Source organism: Leopardus geoffroyi, chromosome D1 (assembly GCF_018350155.1).
Source record: "Leopardus geoffroyi isolate Oge1 chromosome D1, O.geoffroyi_Oge1_pat1.0, whole genome shotgun sequence".
NCBI lineage: Eukaryota > Metazoa > Chordata > Mammalia > Carnivora > Felidae > Leopardus > Leopardus geoffroyi.
Window position 1 is genome coordinate 87,362,112 of NC_059329.1, and position 23,157 is coordinate 87,385,268.

General features: G+C 43.5%; 1 protein-coding gene across 5 annotated transcripts in view; it reads left to right on the forward strand.

Annotated features, from left to right (window-relative positions):
* The window catches only part of TCP11L1 (t-complex 11 like 1), a 34,310-nt gene extending 11,979 nt beyond the window's left edge, over positions 1-22,331 (forward strand). For 4 of the 5 annotated variants that reach the window (XM_045484895.1, XM_045484896.1, XM_045484898.1 and 1 more), the window contains exons 3-10: positions 1,656-1,788; positions 3,389-3,509; positions 4,587-4,807; positions 7,047-7,183; positions 9,587-9,783; positions 13,179-13,360; positions 15,102-15,274; positions 18,382-22,331. In XM_045484895.1, coding sequence (XP_045340851.1) covers positions 1,656-1,788; positions 3,389-3,509; positions 4,587-4,807; positions 7,047-7,183; positions 9,587-9,783; positions 13,179-13,360; positions 15,102-15,274; positions 18,382-18,584 — 1,367 coding nt within the window. In that variant the 3' untranslated portion in view covers positions 18,585-22,331. The remainder of the gene's footprint in view (positions 1-1,655; positions 1,789-3,388; positions 3,510-4,586; positions 4,808-7,046; positions 7,184-9,586; positions 9,784-13,178; positions 13,361-15,101; positions 15,275-18,381) is intronic. The other variant, XM_045484899.1, reaches the window with a different exon arrangement.
* Positions 22,332-23,157: the final 826 nt, after the last annotated feature.

Sequence of the window (23,157 nt, forward strand, 5' to 3'; positions counted from 1 at the left end):
CATGCCAGAAACACACTGTCTCAATTGTTGCAGTTTTATCGTAAGTCTCGAAATTAGTTTAAGTCCTGCAACTTTATTCTTTTTTCAAAATAGTTTCCACTTGTCTAGGTCCTGTGCATTTCCATGTAAATTTGAGAATCAGTTTGGCATTTTTTTATTAAGGTTACTTTATTTTGAGAGAGACCGTGAGAGGAGGAGAGAGAGAATCCCAAGCAGGCTCCACACTGTTAGCACAGAGCCTGATGTGGGGCTTGAACTCATGAACTGTGAGATGACCTGAACTGAAACCAAGAGTCTGATGCTTAAGCAACTGAGCTACCCAGACGCCCCTCAGTTTGGCATTTTCAACAAAAAGCCTGCTGGGATTTTAACTGGGATTGCGTTTTATCAGTAGATCAATTTGGCAGAAATAGAAATTCTCAGCATTATGAGGTTGTCAATCTGGGCTCTGATTTTTATATATTCATTATATTTTGCCAGTATCCATGGAGCAAATTTTATTTATTTATTTATTTATTTATTTATTTAGTATTTTTATTAATATTCTGTGGAAATACAGAGAAGGATTTTTGTTGAGTGTTCCCAACTTCCCCTTATGTGACTGGATAAAGATTTTTACCAAACAGGATATGACCAGCTCTTAGATTTGGTTCCTTTTGTTGTTGTTGTTGTTGTTGTTGTTGTTTGTGAACAAAAGAAAAAAGTAAAGAGGAAGGAAAATAATTTTTTACTAACCTAAGATCTTCATAATTGTTAAACCCTGTGCAAACTAGGAAATTATTTATCTCATTTTAAGCCCAGATCTTATCACCATCACAGAAAATTAATATAGTCCTCTTCCAGGTCAGTGCTTTTCAAATTACGGTTATAAAACATTCTTAGTATCCTATACAGGGTAGTGGTTTTAGCATTCTCTGAATAGCACTGGTACCCTAGACTACTTGATGAAATTTTAATTTGACAAGGTTCATTCCTGGCACAGTATTAGTGGTGGAGCAAAATATAAACTGCTGATGGGAGCAAATGAGGAAATCCTAAATCCGGTGTCTCCTTTTTAAAATTTAGAGTAGATAGGGGCGCCTGGGTGGCTCAGTCGGTTAAGCGTCCGGCTTCGGCTCAGGTCATGATCTCACAGTCCGTGAGTTCGAGCCCCGCGCTGGGCTCTGTGCTGACATCGCAGAGCCTGGAGCCTGCTTCGGATTCTGTGTCTCCCTCTCTCTCTGCCCCTCCCCTGCTCATGCTCTGCCTCTCTCTGTCTCAAAAATAAATAAAAACATTAAAAGAAATTTTTTTTTAAATAAAATTTAGGGTAGACAGAAAGCAAAGGGATCAGAAAACAACCCTCAGTGTATTGGGAAATTTGATAGTCTGTGACTTTAAAAGTTTGTCTCCATTTAATTTAATCATTTCCACTGACCAGTCTTAAGTAAAAAGTCCAGATATTTTGAGAATTGGAAATGGTCTCTGCTTTTGGGACTCCAGGTTAAAAGAAAAATGAAATAGGTAAAATTCTGTTGTTTGAAATTGCCAGAATGTTTTCATAAATAGAGACATAGCTGAAGTTATTAGCTGGTACCAGAACCACTGCCTTCTCCTTACTTTAATAGAAATTTTAATCTAGAGAAGCGAATCTCTTACACTGGGTTTTGTTACAGCTAGTCCTCCTCGATTTGTGACAGTAGAAGAACTTCTAGATACAGCGAAAGGAGTTGCTAACATGGCTCTAGCCCATGAAATTGTAGTAAATGGAGACTTTCGGATTAAACCAGTTGAATTACCAGAAGACAGGTAAGGCGGTTACTGAGTTACCTTGTTTAGTGGAACTCTGCCATTTCCCAGTTCTGGAAAGGTCTTCTCCACTTGATGTCAGTATATTCAAATGTATTTTTCCTTTTGTATGTAGTTGCTAAAAAAATAAAATGTCTATACTCAGAATTACTAGTGTTTGAAAGTTGATCTCAGGACTACTGCTCCTAAATAAAAGGTCTAGGAAATCTCCTGTGGAAATCTTTCATGTTAGCTTCTCCCTACTGCATAGGGCCTAGTGTCCTATCTTGTGTTTTCATTGTATTGTTTCATTCATTTCTTGTAACTATCACATCATACTATAGTTGTTGGTTTCCTAGTGTTGGTTTACTAGTGTTCTTCACCAGATTATAAACTCTACAAAGATAAAGGATTATGCGTTATTCTCTATATCCCTAGCACCTGGTACATATCCTATCAAATCTTAAACTCTATTGATTGTAAAATGTGTCTTTTAAAATGTATTGTCATAATAAAAATCATTGCTCATTATAATTATAAAAGTGCCATCATATGGGGCACCTAGGTGGCTAAGTTGGTTGAGCATCCAACTCTTGATTTTTTGGCTCACGTCATGATCTATTGGTCTTGATTTTGCTCAGGTCATGATCTGTTGGTCATGAGATCAAGCTCTGGGTTGGGCTCTGCACTGACAGTGGGGAGTCCGCTTGGGATTGTCTCTCTCTCTCTCCCTCTCTCTTTGCCCCTCCCCTGCTCATGCGTGTGTGTGTACACGTGTTTTCTCTCTCTCTCTAAATAAGTAAATTAATTTTAAAAAAAGTGTCATGATAAAGATTGGGATTCTGTTAACCAAGGAGGGAGGAGGAATGACTGACTGCTGGGTTGCCAAGCTATACTGTCGCCCACGTGAGTCTTCTAAATATAACTTTACAAGCATTTCTTATATGTTCTGCAAAGAGAGTACTTTTTCACATTAAGAATGAAGAATTACCTGTTTTGCTCTTACAATATAAAGATTTTTTTTTTTTAAGATTTTATTTTTAAGTAATCTCTATATCCAACATGGGGCTCGAACTTCCAACCCTGAGATCATGCTCTACCAACTGAGCCAGCTAGGTGCTCTTAGAGACCAGTTTTAATGGGATGTTATATGTTAGTTGTTAGTTTGGTACCTAATTCAATAATTGTCTCATATATCATATAGGAATAGGGTATTTTCTAGAAATAAAGTCCTTCAGCCTATATACATGCTGAGTTGTTATCTTAAACTACTTAATCATAAATATCTTAAGAAACTTTCTGGTAACAGGGAAAATTAAGAAAACAGCTCTGAACTTTCCAGTATGCTTTTATCATATGACCCCTTATATGCTATTAATTGGTCTAAAGTCATCTGTGAAATTAGCTGAAAGTTATTCTGTCCAGTGAGGTACTTACTGAAATAAATCACTAAACTAAAAATAGCATATGTGACTGGTATAAGTATATCTGGGAAATCTTTCCTTCATCTAAATTATTTTTAAAATTTCTCACCCTAAACCCATAGAATTTGTGCTTTCGAAAGTGATTTGAGCCTCAAATATTTTGATTTTTTTTTCTTCCTTTTTTCATTTGCTTCCAGCTTGGAGAAGAGAGTAAAGGATATTGTACATAAAGCTTTTTGGGACTGCTTGAGTGTCCAGCTAAGTGAAGACCCCCCAACATATGACCATGCCATCAAACTTGTCGGAGAAATCAAAGAGGTGAGATGGAGGGCAAATTGTAGTGCTTTTCTGGTGTATTAGGAGTATTCAGCCTGTCTGTGTTACTGTGCCAGAAGACTTTAAAGAAATTGAAGGATTGAGAGGTTAACATACCTGCTGAATTGTGGATTAAGACTTTTTTTGGCTTAATGCCTTTTTAAAAATTTCAAACAAGCTGTGATAACCCAAAGGCTTTACTTTTGTAAATGAAGGTTTATATTTTTTAAAACAATTATTTAAAGAAAACAAACGTTATTTGACCAAGTACAGGTGATTAATAAAAATTTTAATCGGCTTAGATACGTTTAATTTATAATGGCCAAAGAGTGACTCAGTCTGTGGGATAGAGAAGGTATTAAATGGAAATTGAGACTCTTTCTGCAAATACCTTTAGCAGTAGTTGAAAGAGAAAAATGTATCCATGGAAACTGGCATCTGTATTTGGTTCAGAGGCTCACATTAATTACTGTGTTTTTTTCTCACTTTTAACAGCTTGTTCATCTTTTATCCTGTTGATTGCTACCTAGACCTTAAACAGAAGCTTAAATAGCTCGTCTAAATGATTTGCAAACGGGTGCCTGGCTGGCTCAGTCAGTAGAACATGTAACTCTTGTTCTCAGAGTTGTGAGTTTGAGCCCCGTGTTGGGCTTAGAGCTTACTTAATTAACTTACTTAGTTACTTAAATAAATGAGGGGCACCTGGGTGGCTCAGTCGATTAAGTGTTATGGTTCAGGTCATCTCATGGTTTATGGGTTCAAACCCCACGTCCGCCTCTGCACTGACAGCTCAAAGCCTGGAGCCTGCTTCAGATTCTGTGTCTCCCTCTCTCTCTGCTGCTCCCCTCCTTGTGCTCTCTCTCAAAAATGAATAAACATTAAAATAAATAAATGATTTGAAAACATGTTTTTCTATAGATTTGTTAAAAGGTTAAAATGTTTTATAGTTGCAATTGTATTATGGTATTACAGTAACTATTGATAAAGCCTTATTTGGGTAATTGTAAATTCCTTTGTGTATAATGAAAAATGATGTCTGACTAAGAAACTTTGATTAAACTTGGCTGTGCTCTCTTGTAGACTCTCTTATCTTTCTTGCTGCCTGGTCACAGTAGACTGAGAAACCAGATAATGGAAGTCTTAGATCTGGATCTGATCAAGCAAGAAGCAGAGAATGGGGCCTTAGACATTTCCAAGCTGGCAGAATTCATTATTGGCATGATGGGGACAGTGTGTGCACCTGCTAGAGATGAAGAAGTTAAGAAACTAAAGGACATTAAGGAAATAGTGCCCCTTTTCAGGTATGGGGATTGTGTTAATCACCTTCAGTGCACTTAATATACAGAGCCCGTTTTCAGATTTAGACTTCATACTCAAGAATTTTTAAAAAGCAAACATTTTTTTTTTAAATACAGAAAAGTAGAAAGAAGGGAAAAAAAATCACCCACGGTTTTACCACCCAAAGGCAAAATCACTGCTAATCATATTGATAATTAAAAAAAAATTTTTTTTAATTTTATTTCGAGAGAGAGCTTGAGCAGGGGAGAGGCAGGGAGAGAGAGAATTTCAAGCAGACTCCACGCTGTCAACATGGAGCCCAGTACGGGGCTCCATTCCGTGAACTGTGAGATCATGACCTGAGCCAAAACCAAGAGTTGGACGCTTAACTGACTGAGCCACCCAGGCACCCCCAACTTATATGATTTTTTAAAACTCTCTATAAGCATTTTCAATGGCTGCAAAATCTTCATTTGCATAGATATAGTTAACTATTACTATGTTAAGATGGACAATTAGATTACCTCTAATTATTTACTGTTTAATCCTGCCGTGAACATCCTTGTGTACAAAACTTTTTTCTGTATTTTAGGTTATTTCCTAACTATAAGTTCTTGAAGTGGGATTACTGTATCAGAGGATAAGAACAGTTTTAAGACTCTCATTGCATGTTAGCAAGTTGCTTTCCAAAAGTTCCTTTCATTTTCAGCTTCTTTTATATCATATCAATATTTGGCACATATAAAAATGCTATGCATCATGAAGTTACCTCAGGGTTCAGAAAGCATTGAAAAGACCTCCTAAGAAGGGGTGCCTGGCTTGCTCAGTGGGTAGAGCATGTGACTCTTAATCTCGGGGTCCTGAGTTTGAGCCCCACATTGGGTGTAGAGATTACTTAAAAATAAAATCTTAAAAAAAAAAAGACCTAAAAATTGATTTGTTCACTCATTCAACAAGCTCATATTGAGCATCTCTTATGTGCTGGGTATGGTGCTAGACTTTAGAAATAGTAAGAGCTTCTAATTTGGCCAAGTTAAGGGAGGAGTTTCCTAGGAGGTGAGACCTCTGGGGAAGATAGCTTGCAGCAAACTCAACCTAAACATAAATTCCTACTGGGAAGAGAATGGAGCGGGGAGCCTGGCAAAGTGGGAGTACCTACACTGTTAAAAGGAAGCAGTTGATTGTGGCCGTGAAGAAATGTGGGTCCATGTTGTCAGATCCTTAGATTTTTTTCAGGAGAGGCTGGAAATGGAGGTTTTTAAAAACACTTTGTGAGCACAAACATGTTCATGGGTTACTCCAGTTGGTGGCCGCCAGGTGGCAGTTTCCAGCAGTCTCTCATCTGCAGCGGGTGGTTTTGGGGAACCTCTAGGAGTACTCAGAGGAGAGGCAGAATGTCCCCCAAGAAGTGGGCTGTCCCATGTGTTTGGGAGGTAGACAGGATGGCAGGGAAGGGACCCTGAATTGTTCCTCAGACTGTGTGTCCTTTCCACACATAATAAACTCCCACACAGAAGGTAATTGTGTCATACAGTTCAGTCAGTCCCAGAGGGTGTCAGGGGACTCAGGACATTTTGACCCTGTTCCCCCTTGTGTGTAGGGCCTCAGCCAAACCTGTACCTTGGGTTCTCAACCACCTTCTGCAAGTAGGTCACTCAGCAGTTTCCCGCCTCTGGAGAAATAGCTATGGTGTGTGACCTGCGGGATTGAAGGCATCCTTAGCATCGAGTCAGGTCTGCCCACTGGGTACATTCAGAGTGTGAACATGCAGTTCTGCCACCAAAACTAGAATAGAAAACATGCCCTGAAACTAAGAGCCTGGGGCGAAAGGAGAGGAGAAAGGAGAGAGTTCTTGTTCTTTCTTCCTGGGAAAGTGAATTAACGTGTGTGAGAGAGTAGAGACCCAAGTGGTCAGCTCTCTGCCCTTGGCCTTGGGTCCTGGCTGTCCTTCATCTGTGGTTGCTGGGAGGGCCAACCCAAGGCCAAAGAACGGGTCCCCAGGCAGTGGGGGAGCTGTGTTTGCTTGGGGGCAGGGTGTGTGTGTGGGGGGGAGGGGGGACAGAGTCGGCTTAAAAATCTGCAGTCTTTTCAATCCATTATTTAGATTTTTATGTTTTCTTAATCTACACTCTCAAGATTTTTCGAACTTGCTGCCCTTTCTGAAATGAGAAGCCTCTCTCAGATCAGCTCCCCTCTTTCCTCTAAAACAGTGCTTGCTTTACAAGTGCCTTGTTCTAAATCCTTTTCTTCCTTTTCTCTCAGGGCAATTTTTTCCGTGTTGGACCTAATGAAAGTGGACATGGCGAACTTTGCTGTCACTAGCATTAGGCCACATCTCATGCAGCAGTCAGTTGAATACGAAAGGAAGAAGTTTCAGCAGCTTTTGGAGAAGCAGCCAAGTACGTCTAATGCTTTGTGTGCCCTTTCATTGTGTGTTTTTCCCATTCCAGTTCTGTAGCTTTTTGTACAATGGTACTGTTTTCAAGACAAAACTAAAATTTAGTATTCTAATTTGAAGGCTTAAAAGCACAAGACTTTGGACCTGAAAAGAAAACTTTATTGACAAGCAAGAGAAGTAAAAGTAGGATATAAGAATAGAAATTTAAAAGCATGAAGTCCTAAATTAAATGTTTCTTTTTAAATCTTTTTCTTTTTTAAATGTTTATTCATTTTTGAGAGACAGAGTGTGAACAGGGGGAGGGACAGAGAGAGAGAGAGAGGGAGACACAGAATCCAAAGCAGGCTCCAGGCTCTGATATGTCAGCATAGAACCCTGCGCGGGGCTTGAACTCAGGAACTATGAGATCATGACCTGAGCCGAAGTCGGATGCTTAACCGACTGAGCCACCCAGGCTCCCCAAAATGGGTTTTTAATGAAAACACCAGTTTGAGGTAAATTGTATGCTTGGCCGTGATTTTTAAAACATGACACACTTCTTGTGATTATTTAATTCACTTTCTCCTCTAAGGTACATGAAGAAACTTTACTTTGCCTCTGTTCTATATGCAGAAAATCTTTCTGGTTTTATACCCACAAAAAGTCTCATTTTTATAAGCCTCTCAGATGACTACAGGAATACAGAGCACTAGAGAACCCAAAACTGTGTTGCCTTTCAAGGGTGCTCTTTTTGGTCTCTGCACTGGCATCTGATGTTACGATTAAATTGCAATCTTTGGATCCTATTTATTCATGTATTAAGTTTATTTTGAGAGAGAGCAGGGGGAGGGGCAGAGAGAGAGGAGGAGAGACAATCCCAAACAGGCTCTCCACTGTTAGCACAGAACTTGAAGTGGGGCTCAATCTCAACAAGCTGTGAGATCATGACCTGAGCCGAAATCAAGAGTCAGATGCTTAACCAACTGAGCCACCCAGGCGCCCCAGAATCCAATTTATTATGAGTTCTATTTAGCCTATAACTTTGGTGGTCCCAAGATGAAAATGGTGGTCTCTGGATAGATTGTGTTGCCTGACCAGAATAGATAATGCAGTGTCCAGAGCAGGTGTTCATCCAGCTGCCGGCAGAGAAGGCCGAGATGGTTCAGGAGGGATCAGGGAAGAGCAGAGTAGAAGAAGCAGTACCAGAAGAAGATTGGCTGATGTTTACTACCTACTAGGCATGTGCCGAGGGTGCGTGTGCATTATCATGTATAACCCTCACCAGTAAGACTAGGAGGGCAGCACTTTTTTAACACCATTTTGCAGATGTGGAAATCAATTTTGAGAACTTTTTGACCAGAATTGATTGACCACATGGTTCACTTTCTCAGCCAGTGTAGTACTGCCCCTCAGGAGGCATCAGGGGTGCAGGCTGAAGAGCCTCAGTGTGAGAGCCCGGTGCCAGCAGCCAGGGCCCAGTGAAGGACCCACTGCTGTGATCCCTGAGCCGGTCAGTCTACTGCTTCCTCCTCACATGTGCAAGCTTGTGGGCTAAGAGCCTGCCATCTGCAGAAGGCTATCGGGATGGTATGGCTGGCCACAGAGATCCGTGCCACCGCTGTTATGACAGAGCCGGAGGTGCATCCTGCAGCAGCGAAGAGTGGACCCCCGTCATACCCTGGGCCACCCCCTTAGTTCGAAGGTGGCCTCCACTGGCAGAGCTGTAGCACGTTCTAGGACCTGTCAGACTTTCTCCCATATGGTGGAGAAAAACCTCATCTTTCTCTTGTGTCCCTCAGAATCCTCGCTGTGTTACTCAGCTTAGAAAAGGAGGAAGCCTATGAGAGCAGATGAAAGACACTCCAGGTTCCCCGACAGAACTCCAGACGCTGCGTAGTACACGTCCCCTCCCACGAGGCTGGAAGCAAACCAGATTGACAGGAGACTAAGATCTAGACAAGGAAAAGGCCTCCTCTTCAGCGTGGAGGAGACTTTACACTGGGAAGCTATCCCCAGTGCCTCCTCCCATCTGTCTCTGGGCGAGAAGTTTTGCATCTCCCTGAGCTGGAGTCATCAGAGCTTCCAGCCTCCGCTCCTGCAGCGGTCGGGGTGGGAGAGAAGGGAGTGGTTTGTTGAACATCTGCAGGTGGCAAGGTCTGGCTACATGCTCTGTGTTTACTGTCTTGTTTAATCCTCACAACTGCCTATGGGGTGGTATCGTACATTTCTTTGTAGTAGGAATCTGATAAACCTCAGCTAGTAACCGGCAGTGCTGTGATTTGAACCAAGTTTTATTTGATTCCAAAGTCCGTACTCTATGTCCGTACTCTATATACACCACACCTTCAGGATGATCTTCCTTAAAGTCATTCCGAGAAGAATTCCTCCTGAGTGTCATAGTAATGTTCGTAGCCTTGTTTTTCAGATTCCCTGGACTTTGTCACCCAGTGGCTGGAAGAGGCTGCAGATGACCTTATGAATCAGAAGTATAAAAATGCCCTGCCAGCTGAGGGAGGGGCCGCTGACTCTGGAGACGGTTCCATGCCAAATCCTGTGGCTGTCCAGAATTATGCATACCTGAAGCTTCTGAAATGGGACCACCTCCAGAGACCTTTCCCTGAAGTAGGTGCTCCAGAGCAGTCTAACTGCTTCTTTCTTTCTGTGCTGCTGAACTTTAAAAAAAGTATAGTTTTGTTATAATCCTCTTCCCAGAAAATTGCCCCTTTTACATCGAACAATTCAGCAGTTATTAGTATATTTACAGCTATACGACCATTACCAATGATTTAGTTTCAAAACTATTCATCACCCCAAAAAGGAACCCTGTGCCCATCAGCAGTCACTACCCTTTCCCCACTCCCCTACCCCCTGGCAACCACTAATCTACTCTCTGACTCTATGAAATTGCCTGTTCTGGACATTTTGTATATATAAATGGAATCCTACAATATTGGCCTTTTGTGTCTGGCTTCTTTAAGCAAAATGTTCGTGTATGTTGTAGCGTGTATCAGTACTTTATTTCTTTAAAGTTATATTTTTTTACTGTAAAATATACACAACACAAAATTTACCATCATTTTTTTTTTAATTAGCTCTACAGCCCACGTGGGGCTCGAACTCACAACCCCAAGATCAAGAGCCGCAGGCTCCACCGACTGGGGCAGCCAGGCGCCCCAAAATTTACCATCTTTAAGTGCACGGTTCAGTGTCATTCATACGTTCACATGGTTGTGCCGCCATCACCACCATCCTTCTCCACAACTTTTCCATCTTCCCAAACTGAAACTCTTTAAATACTTAACGCCTTTAAACATACCTCATCCCTCCCTCCCTCGGGCCCCTGACAATCACCATTCTACTTTGCGTCTCTGGATATGAATGGAATCCTACGGTACCTTGTGCCTTTGTGTCTGGCTTATTTCACTCAGCATAGTGTCTTCGAGGTTCATCCGTGTTGTGCTGCTGTGTGTCAGCATTTTCTTTTTGAGGCTGGATGATCTTCCGGTATATGGCTGTACCACATTTTGTTGATTCACTCATCAGTTGATAGACATTTGGGTTGTTTCTACTTTTTGGCTATTGTGAATTGTGCTGCTCTGAACATTTGTGTACAGGTTTTGTAGGGGCATGTGTTTCAGTTCTCTTGGGTAAATACCGAAATACGGAGGATGAGAATTGCTGGATCACATGGTGACTCTGAGTTTAACACCTGGAGGAACTGCCAGACTGTTTCCCGCCACCCCCCCTCCCGCCCTGTGTAGCAGTGTAAGGGGCTTCCAGTTTGATTCAAACGGTAACAGTGATGCTGCTTTTCAGTTTTATCTAAAAAATACTTCTCATTCCACGTGGAGCAAGATTTTTTTCCTTTTCTGTTTTTCACAGTAAGTACGTGTAACTGCAGTAGTCCTTTAGGAAGATGACGAGCAAGGGATCTCCCCCACTTTGTCTGTAGACTGCTGGTTTGGTGTGTAGACTGCCTTCTGGTTTTTGAGGGCACTCAGGCCTTTTAGCTCCAGCCTCAGAACATGCTACTTCTCTAAATCGTTCTCATCTAAGTTCCTTATTCTTCCTTTCAAGACGATGTAAGCTCAGGGTATCACCTCTTGCCTCTGAGTTCCCTGTTTTGTGCCAAAGGAGGCTATACAGAGGGTGTTGAGTTGAAGGGATAGAGGGAGGCTCCTTTCCGAATAGTGGCACATTCTCTCCTGGGGGACAGTGCACAGCCCGACATTTCGTTTAAAAAACAGCTGTGAGGAAGATGGTGTTTTCATTGGACACAGATGTCTGCCCTCAGAATCGATCCTTGGAAATCTTTTGTATCCTACACCCAAATTCTGGCGCAAAGCAGGGATGCTGCTGTGTAACAGTGAAATCAAGACAGAGGCTCAGTCTGTTGAAGCATCTCTGTTTAACAATAGGGGATCTTGAATCTTCAAAGATTGTTTTTATTTCTTGAGAAGAATTCTAGGTTAAGACCCTAAATTGTTAATGTCTTGATTTGGTGTGTCAGTCTCTTATAGCAAGATGGTTCTTAACATTTATTTGGTTAACCTGTAAAAATCCAGATCAGATGCCCTATCTCAGGGTCCCTGGCTGGCCCAGTCAGTAGAGCCTCTGACTCTCAATCTCAGGGTCATGAGTTCAAGCCCCATGTTGGGCATGGAGCCTACTCAAAAAAAAAAAAAAAAAAAAAAAAATCAGCCTTTCCAATGCTCTTCCCCTCATCCCACACAGGGGACATTGGCCTGGCAGGACCCAGAGGTATCTAACATGGGGGGTGCAGTCATGGAAATTCACTCACTGACTGCTTTCTGGGTGGCTTTAGGTTATCAGTCATTCCGCCTTTTTTCTACTTACATTTATTTTTCATTTCCTTTATTCACTTACTGATTCTTGAAGGCCTCCTTTGTGCTGGATACTGAGGGGGAACCAAGGTGAATAATGCAGGCTCTCCCTTCAAGCAACTTCTACCCTCCTCCTCTCCAGTGCTCTGGCTAGGGTGACTGGCTGCCTGGTTTATCCAGGACTTGGGGGCAGGAAGTGTTCACAGGACTTGGGAGTTCCAGCTTTAAAGCCAGGACATCCCCAGACGAACTGGGATGAGTTGGTCATTCTAGCTCATTGCCTCATTACTCTTTCCTGTTGAAGGATATAAGTCCTAGTTATCCGGGGTTGGCTCTGCCAATCCCCTTTATATCCATGGTCATCTTCCGTCTTTGAAACAGCCCTGTGAAGCAGGAATCCCCCTTTTGTTGTTGTTGTTCTTTTTAATGTTTATTTACTTTGTGTGTGTGTGTGTGAGAGAGAGAGAGAGAGAGAGAGAGAGAATATGCAAGTGAGGTAGAGGCAGAGAGAGGGGGACAGAGGATCCCAGGTAGGCTCCATGCTGTCAGCACAGAGCCCAACCCAGGGCTCAACCCCAGGAGCCGTGAGATCATGACCTGAGCTGAAATTAAGAGTTTCTCAGGGCGCCTGGGTGGCTCAGTTGGTTAACTGTCCGATCTCAGCTCAGGTCATGATCTCGTGGTTCGTGACTTTGAGCCCCAGGTCAGGCTCTGCACTGACAGCTCAGAGCCTGGAGCCTGCTTTGGATTCTGTGTCTCCCTCTCTCTCTGCCCCTCCCTCACTCATGCTCTGTCTCTGTCTCTGTCTCTCTCAAAAATAAACATTTAAAAAAAAAAGTTGCTCAACCCACTTGAGAGCCACCCAGGTGCCCCAGGAATTCCCGTTTTGCATAGGGCTCAGAGAGTAGAAGAAGAAATTTGCATGAGATTATGCTATTTAAATGTCATTCGGCCTCATGTTCTTAATGAGCATGCTTTACTCCAGCCTTTCTAAGGACAAAGGGGCTCTGAGGAGGAAGGATTGTTCACACAGCCCTCCATTAAGGCTCTGTAAGGACTAGAAAATCCTGAGGGAATCTGTGGAGGCCTGTGTGGGGGCTGTGGCCCCACTGCCCTCTGCTGGCCAGCCTGAGCCTCCAGCTCAGGGACGATTTTTTTTTTTATTCACTACAGACAGTTTTGATGGACCAGGCTCGCTTCCAAGAACTCCAGCTCCAGCTAGAGCAACTGACCATCCTGGGAGCCGTGTTGCTGGTGACGTTCAGCATGGCAGCCCCAGGAATTTCCAGCCAGGCTGACTTTGCTGAGAAACTCAAGACGATTGTGAAGATTCTGCTGACAGATGCACACCTGCCGTAAGTGGCTGCAAGCCGTGGGGCAGACCCTGCGAGCCAGGTTGGGGGCGGTGGGTGACAGAGAGCAGACGGGAGGAGGATCTCCTGGCTGGTGTGGGGCAGAATCCGGGGCCACTGCCTCAGAAGTGACAAGAAACTTTACACTCTGGTTTTTCACCACAGCAGAATTCATTCAGGTTCCTACAAAGAACGTTAGAGTTCACTGTAGGGTTCACAGGTCTCCATGAGAGTGGCTTTCAGATGTTTAGGACCAGAACACACGGTAAGAAATTCATTTTCCGTTGTGACCTAGTGCACTCTTTAGGCACATGTAACTGAAATAAAAACTTCACAAAGTGAAACTTATCCTAACTGTGCTTAGTACAAAGTCTTAAGACATTAAAAAAAAAAAAAATACTGGTTGCTACCCACTGAATTGCTTTCACAACCTGCTAACAGTTTGGGCAACACAGCCCTAGGGAAAGGTCCTATAAGAAGCAGGAGGTGTTTTCCCACAGTCATCGGGCTGTGAGTACAGAATTTTTCCCTTGGCATGTTCTTCGTGGCCATTTTGTGCTGCGTGTAAATGGATTGTTTCCTCACCCAGCACAAACCCACACCTGTGCGAGGGCAGCTGCTGTAACTGCTCCTGCGGTGAAGTCCGATCAGGTGATTTATGTGGTTCACAGCATATAGAATGATGGTTGTAAATAAACACTATCTGACAAGGTCCAGTTCAGAAGATTCTTCAAGGGGAATGTCCCCCAGACATTCTCATCCTTACATAACGGAGGAATTTTCCTGCTGAGTTTGCACCAGGCATGCGTGTGTTCGGTATGGTGAGGGGTGTGTGCACATGTTGTGACCAGGGATTCAGTAGCCTTGACTTAGGCCAGGAGGGGTTTGCTGAGCAGATGCCCTTGCACAGGGGTAGCCCTTGGCTGTCAGTGAGTTCTCCCACAGCAGATCTGCTTTGTCTACTGCTTAAAGCTACCGATGAAGGGGCCCTGTCTGGCACCTTCTTAGCAGTCCAGCCTCGCACTGCTGTATCTACCCTGGTACTCGGGGGCTGACACACACCTGGTTCCAGCAGTGAGTCCCAGGGCGTGCACATTTGCTCCCACTATTTAATTGGCCCAGAACACGGGCAATTGCCTTCTTGTAGAAAACCTACCAGCAGGAGGGCTCCCCACAGATACTCTAGGAGAGCCCAAGGGCCCCAGGAAATGAAAGTGCTAGTTTTCTTAACTTTGGGAATTCAGTTTTATTTATTGTTTCAAAGTAGTTAATACACTCTCATGTTTCAAAAATCAAAAGGGATAGAAGGGTATCCATTGAAAAGTTTCTCTCCCACTCCTGTCTCACAACTACCTAATTTCTGGGTTCTTGTGTTTTGTTCCAGTGGTGTTCAAGATCTTCTTAAGCCAAATCCAGGCTTATTTCACCATAGATGCTAGTAAGAACTTGGGTTTTGAGTAGTGAGCCCTGGTATAGCCTGGTATAGAGCCCTCCCCTTCCCAGTGTTCTTTCTAGCCAAGAGAGGGAGAGGGGGAGAGAGAAAGTCCCCTGAGTCATGTGTACACAGCCTGAAAGGTTAGTGGCAGGGGAGAGAGTCACAGATTTTCTCTTTGAACATGTCAGTCCATGCATTGGTGATTGTGACTCTTATCAGGGCTGGGGCTCTTCCTGGGCTTGAGTTGGGTAGATGTGCACTTTGTTTATGGGCCCTTCTCTGCCTTCTCCTTTCCCTTCTCTGCTCAAGCTCCTTCCATCTGAAGGATGCCCTGACTACCATTGGGGAGAAAGTCTGCCTGGAGGTGAGCGGCTGCCTTGCCCTGTGTGGGCTCACTCCCTTTACCACGGAAAAGGAGACTGTGCTCAAGGGCCAGATCCAGGCTGTGGCCAGTCCCGACGACCCCATCCGCAGGATCATTGGTATGTTTGGGCGAAGACGGGTAGCAGGGATGTCCTTTTGGAGGGCTGGCAGACAGACCCCTCTGAAGAAATCTAGAAGGGTCTGATAGGTTATGAGTGCTGATGAGTGAGGGGCGAGTGATTAATCACCACCGTGCAATTAGGGCAAGCCAGAGGTCTGGACAAGTGACCAGGCAGCTGTCATTGTTCTGAGGGCTCTGACTTTGGAATCACAGGCTTTGTTCAAAACCCTGCTCCAGAACTATGAGGTAATAGAAAATGCATGGATTGGTCTCTGCCCCCGTTCCTGGCACAGAGCCCCTGAAACTCTTGTAATTTCCTAAGTGATAAGAGCACTAGAGTATCTTTTATTCTAATATTGGTCTTTGACCTGGATCCTGACACAGAGCTCTTAAATCCTTTGGAATTTCCTGGGTGATAGGAGTGTCTTTTGTTCTAGTGAGGCAAGTCTGGGTGGGCTCCTGGATGGGGGCTGGTCACCAGAAAGACCAAGCCATGATCAAAAGCTTAGAATTTTCAGCCCCACTCCCTCATTTTCCAAGAGAGGGGAGAGGGACTGGAAATGCCCATGTGATGAAGCCTCCATAAACACCCCAAAAGTTCAGGTTTTGGGGAGTTTCTGGGTTAGGGAACTTAGCCAAGTAATGGGAGGGTGATGTACTCCAACTCCACAGAAACTCCTGCCCCCCGAACTCTCCCAGACCTCACCCTCTGTGTCTCTTATTCTGGTTTTCATCTCCTTTATTCTATAGTAAGCTAGTAAACATAAGTATTTCTCTGAGTTCTGTGAGCCTTTCTAGCAAATAATCAAAATCCAAGGCAGAGGAGGTTATGGGAACCTCCAGTTTGTAGCCAAATCAGACAGAATTTGTGGGTGTTCTGGGGACCTACTACTTGTGGTTGGCTTCTGAAGTGGGGGGGGGGCAGCCTCATGGGACTGAACCCTTGACCTGTGGGATGTGACACTCCCTCCAGGTGGTGTCGCAATTGAGTACAATTGTAGGACACCCAGCTGGAGTCGCAGAGAATTGCTTGGTGTGGGAACCCCTCACCCTCACCCACATCTGGTGCCAGAGTGTTGAGGATGCGGGGTGAGCGTGAAGGAGGGGGCATGGGTTTTCTTCACAAGCACCTGCTTTGGTTCTTGAGCGGGTGACTGGATGCTTGAGACTCCTCATCTCTCAAAGGGGTAATACTGACAACCCTATGCAGTTGCTGGGAGGACTGCAGGGCATGAGATCCATAAAATGCTTGTCATTGTATTGGGCAGCACATCAGAAGTACTCACTAGAGAGGAGCTGTGATTAAAAATATTACTCTATGTGGTAGCTGTTACTTTTCATCATCACAGCAGTAGCACTGTGGAAAATTCTGGTTGATCGAGGAATACAGTGTTCATCTAATTTTGGGGCACCTGACTGGCTTAGTTGGTAGAGCATGTGACTCTTGATCTTGGGGTTGTTAAGTTTGAGCCCCATGTTGGCTGTAGAGATTACTTAAAAATGAAATCTTAAAAAAATGTTCATTGAATTTTTAAAATTCCCATTTATCTTTAATTTTGAAATCATTCTTTAGCTTCTTTATGAAACTAGATAGATGTTCAACATGTAAATGACAATTAGGCTTCAGGCAAAAGCTGAATGATCCATGATTACCAGATTTCAGGTTGGAGTAGAGGCTAAACCAATGACATGAGCCTGCTTCTAATACCATGACTTCTTTTTTATTCTTAAGTAATATTTTATGGAAAAAGTTACAGGGATTGATGGTTTTTTAAGAGTTCAATGATTTCATCCCAGTCCTGCATCGGGCATGATGTCATGTGTGGGTCACTTGGGAGAAGCCTCTTGCAGAGGTATAAGGATCACCAGGATTAATGTTACTGACCTTGGTAGAGATGCAGGAAAGTGCAGTAAATAGACCGCTGGCTAATAAGCTACTCTGTGCCCTGCCGTCTTGGCTGTTTACTAACAGGCAGTTACAGACCTGGGGGTAAAAGCCAGCCCTGGAGTAGGAATGATATGAGGATCTCCAGGTCTGGGTGAGGCTTCCAGTTCTGAGAACCTTAGGAAACCAAACTAACTTTGGAAGAGGGGTGATGGGACCCATCTGGTCAGCAGTTGCTCTGTCAGTGTGTATTGGGATCCAGAGGTCATTTGCACCTGAGAGGGTGCTGCAGGGCAGGGAGTAGGCATGCAGTTTGAAAGAACCCATTTAACATAAATGCCCCTATTGCTTTTGTAATAAAATCTGCAGGAAGTGTGGCTTGCATATTCTTTTGGTTGATGAGGACAGTGCAAAAGCATCATAGAGAGGAATGGGCTAAAAAAAAATCAACCTAAATTATTTCTCAGAGTAGTCCAAGTTTGCAAATGCCCACAACTCCATGGCCTTCCACTGTAGGCATTATTATTATTATTTTTTTTAGAGTTTTTATTTATTGAGAAAGAGAGGGAGAGAGGGTGGGGGGAGAGGAAGAGAAAGAGGGAGAGAGTATCCCAAGCAGGCTCTGTGCTGTCAGCACAGAGCCCGACTTGGGGCTTGAGCCCACAAACCTGGAGATCATGATGTGAGCTGACATCGGATGTTTGACTGAGCCACCCAGGAGCTCTTCTTGTTTTGTTTTTGAACTTGTAATTCCTGCGTTAGTCCTCTCCCACCCCATTTTTTATGGGATCTTCAGTAATGGCTCACAGTGGTCTCAGTGTATCTTGCTCCTTGGAGAGGAGAACCTGTCAACACTCTAGTCTCCCTTTGTTCATTGACGCATTTATTCTTCCTTTCCAAATATATTTTGAGCTTTGAGCTTTTACTGGGGGCCAGGTCTCATGCCAGGCCCTGTGCTGGGTGCTGGCGAGGGTGGGGGAGGGGATCGTGAACAAGATGAACGTGCTTCTACCCTCTTGGAACTAACTAACTAGGCAGGGAGAGGAAATGTTATAAATGGGGTAAATGTTCAGAATGGCAAAGTACTGTGGGTACTTGCACTAAGGGTGGGCAGGGAAGACTTGCCTGAAAAAGGGATGTTTGTGATAAACACTGAAGCCTACTCAGAAGTTTGTAAAGTCATCCTGAACAACAACTGACTGCTTTCTTTTCTATCACAGATTCCCGAATCCTGATCTTCTTAGAAAGCTACCTTGCCTCAGGTCATCAGAAGCCATTGCCTACGGTACCTGGGGGATTGGGTCCGGTTCAGAAAGAGCTGGAGGAAGTTGCTGTTAAATTTGTCCGCCTGGTCAACTATAACAAGATGGTCTTCAGTCCCTACTATGATGCCATCCTCAGTAAGATCCTTGTCAGACCCTAACACGTATGTGCGCTACGGTAGCAGTATTAGCCTCTTGATACAGAATACCTGTTCTCAACTATAACGTTGCTTTGGAAAATGGCTATTTAGTACATGTCTGTGTAACATCACTGATTCCAAAAGGAAGAGTATTGTGTATCACTGTTGAAAAGAGCTGTGGAAAAACGCACTGAATTCAATTCTATTTTGCAGGTTTGTATTTATGAGTGCAAGTTTACAAATCAAGAAGCTTCTTGTTATCTTGAGTCTCCTAGGTAGCACTTGGCTTTTACACGGTGAACTGCTGTGTGTCCACCCGCACTGTGTCCTGATTGTAGCTGCCTTGTCTCTCCCAGGAGGCTGGGGCCTCTCTCCTGCTATCCGGGTAGTTTTTCTTTCAGACCCCTCAGAGGATCTGCCAGCCACCCAAGAATGAGACACCGAGCCATGACCGTGTTGAGACTCTCCCCCTTCTCTGGCACAGACCCCCAGTCCTCCCCCAGCTATTTTGTGTTAGAAGGGCTATATATAGTTTTCCCGCCTCCCCACCCCCCCCCCACCCCTCCCATTTATTGCTTTCTCCCTCCTGGTCTAGCCAGTGCCCCAGAGCCCTTTTGTTCTAGAGGAGAATTGATTTTAAAAAGCTTATTCTTTTATACAGAATTATTCCTGAGCCTGGATGATAGCAGTTATGACTTACAGAATCCAGAGAAAGGAAATTCTTTGACTTTTAAGGTTTGAAAGTTAAGGAGGAACTATTTTTTTAAACAATATATATGTTGGTGTCATGTAAAAGAAGACAAATGTCTGGAGTTTTTACTGAAACGTTCACTCATACAATATGCAGATGTATTGATTGGATTTGAATTTCAGAAATGGATTTAAGTGTTTTCAGATAAAATAGCATAGTATAAGCTCACTTATTTCTATGATAAGGAAGTCATGGAAAATCCCTGGTTTTTGAGCAGTATTTTTTGAGGAACTTCAGGGACCAGAATTCCTGACTGACTGAAAGGGTAGCTGGGGTCTCACAGATGACCTGCTCTGTTCAAAAAATAAAAATGAAAGGTGTGTGTGTGTGTGTGTGTGTGTGTTTTAGACAGGGATGTTATGTTAGAAGCAGAGCCATGAAGCTGGAGTGAATTCCCAAGAGCTGGAACAGCAAAAAGCAAAATGATGCCAGGAATCCCTTCAAGCTGCTGAGGGGTAGGGTGGGACAGGAGGCAGGTGGGGCAGCCACCAGAGGAACCTTCACTCTGTGAGAGCTGTCATGTGTACAAGCTTCAGGAGAGGGAATGGTTATGCCGGGGGTGGGGAATGTGATTTCTCCAGATACGTGCTACAAACTGTGTTCTAATGGTGTGTTTTACTTGCAGTCAGAAATGTATGCTGTGTTATGTGGTCAGAAGTCATATTATTAAAGTTAATACTCAAGGACAAATCTTCCGTGGTTTCGTTGGAAGGGAATAAAAGTTCAGTAAGTAGAACTTTTAAAGAACAAAACCACAGTCTTTTATAGTGTCTTCAATGAGGTCCTTTCTGGAATTGTTTACAGAGGTAAGGTTGCTTATTGGTCGTATGGTATCCCTAGGCTGAGAAGCCCGAGCACTCTTTTAAAGTTGGCTACACGCCCAACATAAGGCTTGAACTCACAACCTCGAGGTTGGGCTTGAACTCACAACCTTGAGATCAGTAGTCCCATGCTCTACGGACTGAGCCACCAGGCACCCTCCCCTACCTCAGCACTCTTTTGCCTGCCTCAGCCTCAGAGTGTTTGGGGTTTTGTCCCTCCTGATCCAAGGGTGAAGGAGAGGAGCTTTACCCTGAAATATATGGGGTGGATCAGCACTCCTATAGTCACTCTTCCCAATCTTAAAAATTCTTTTTGCCTTCTTTTATAGGGGTTAATTGTTTACAAGATTTTTTTCTTTCCCCTAATGTGTTCCTAAATCGACAAAGTTAAGTTTGGACCATTTGAAATCTTGATGCATATATTACAGGGACCTGCACAGACTCTCACGCCCCCTGCTACCTTAGTGTCCACTGGTGGAGTTCTCTAAATGGCAAAGCCAAGAATGAAGGAGGCAAAGTTCTGAATCACAATATTCATATTGAGTTGTGTTGTCGCTCTTTGAAGATAAGTGAGCTACTTTCTTCCTGGAATCTCACAGGATTATCACTAAGGGCCAGGAAAATCCATTTAGTTCATTTAGTCACTCAGGAAATGTTTTATTGAGCATCTCCTTGTAATTCCCCCCTACAGCTCTCCCTCCAAGATATGTACCCTTTGGAGGGGAAATTATCCTTCAGAATTGAACTGGTTCTATATAATGCAGTCTGATTGGATTTGACTTGATTTTCTAACAGGTTTGTGGACACAAGCATCTTTTATGAAAGTGCTAAGTTTATTTGGCTGTAGTACTTTACCATGGATAGACTGAGCGCCTTGAGAGTTAGGTCCATTACAGACAGCAAGGCTGTTAGATTTATTTGATGGTCTCATGAATGAATGAATGAATGTCTAGAACAGTAATTGCTACTTTGTCAGCCCTTGGCTGGGTGGGTGGGTGGATGGATTCCCAGTTTAGATGTTTTTTGAAAATCTCATTACTTTTAAAGCAAGCTGTATAATGTGATTGTTCATGTAACCATATAACTCAACTATAAATATACTTCGGTAAGGATGTCTCACTGATTAAATACAGTAGGCAGGTGCGTAAGAGCTTTTTTGTCTGAAGAAAAATTATTAATAAGTCTGACGTACTAGGTAGGTGTGTGCACATACGTGTGCCAGTTCTAATGGATTTTTTAGCAGTTCTGTTTTTGTGGAGGTGCTTGTGTTCATTTCTCTAAAACCTTAAGATTTCTGGGCATAGAGAGGGGCAGCTGCCACCACCTTTCCTGCTGCTGAGTTTCAGGGGGAGTAGGTGTTTGCTGTTGGACATCCAGTGACCTTTGGCATGCACCAGTTTGTGCAGAACATTTGTATTTCTTTTAATTTTGAGGCAGGGTGGCAGAGTGGAAAGACTGGGAGCTGTCAGGAAACCAGAGTTGTGACTCCATTTCTGTTAGGTCCTGATTTGCCCCACTTAGTACCTATTTCTGGCACATGTAAAATGAAAGGACTAGACTTGATCTTTAAACTGCTTTCCAATCCTGACCTTCTGTGATCTGTCTTACTTGAGTAACTTAAGTATACCGCAGTAGGATTGTGCACAAAGCTCCTGACTGAGGGGAAGATCTGGGTTGGAGTCCTTCCTCTCTTGCCTTCTTACTGGTTGTGTGATACTGGGCCAGTCATTGTCCCTTGGGCCTCAGCATTTTCATCTGTAGAATGGGAAAATGACTAACCCTTCCTGTGAGGATTAAATGTGATAATGGATATTAGAATGCTTTGGACACGGAAAAGGACTATAAATTGCTTTGTTAACAAAGGAGAGCATATAACCCTCTGCCTGTATTCGACTTTTGGCGCCCAGCCTCCCTGCAGTCAGCACATTCTACAGGCCTGAGGGAAGGTTCTCCTCCCGGCCCAAGACTGATACTTCCGTCATCTCTTCTGTGGTAAAGCTACAGTCTTCCTTTTTCTCCTCTTGCAGCCTCCACCCCGGTAACTTCTCCCCATCCTCTCCTCTGTATTATTTGAACTAAGTGAATGCATGAATGAACAAATGAAGGACGGTAGATGATGGGCTGTGAAACTCTTATTTAAAGGCACGATCTCATTGAAAACATAATCTAAATAAAGAACCACCATGATGTTTGCAATTGTGTATTTATGTTGGATTTTGTATTCTATAACTATTTTAATGGATAGCTTTTTTATTCATAATATTCAAAACAACTTAATGGGATGGAGGAGGAGATACTCTAAACCCATTAAGCTCTTTTACTCTGTCAAATGCTCACTGATCCTTTCAGAAATAGCTAGAGCCCTGGGAATCAAGTGTCAGAAACCTCAACGGGCAGAGTGCAGTTACATCTGCCTGTGGTGCGGGTTTCTGTTTACATTGACTTCTGAACCTAAGGACCAGAACTAATCTGTAGGCCTGGTTTGAGTTTGAAATCAGATGTGTCTGATTTTATCTCAACTATAAACACTGAGAACCTTTAAGAGCAATTTTTTTTTAATGTTTGAGAGAGTGCAAGTGGGGGAAGGGCAGAGAGAGGGAGAGGCAGAGTCCCAAGCAGGCTCTGTGCTATCAGCGCAGAGCCTGACTCCGGGCTCAATCCTGTGAACTGTGAGATCATGACCTGAGCTGGGCCTCTGCTCAACCCACTGAGCCTCTCAGACACCCCAAGCAACTTCTGACCTAAACGCAACCCTGGAATTAAAGAAGCTCCCCCATTTCTGTCTTTTTCATTCATGCCGCCTCTGCTTTCTAAAGCGTGGTCTTCCTTGTGCTTAAAGCAGAACTTTGGTCAGGGCTCAGGGAGGAAAGTTTACAAAATGGACGAATTGTTTTTCTTGATTTTTATTCCCAAAGCTTGGTAAGATGGCCCTTTTGTTGAATGTATAAGATTTTACTTAGAACAGGAACATGGTACCTGAGTTTTGTTCCTTGGTATGAATTGTCAGGACTTCTGGGATTTT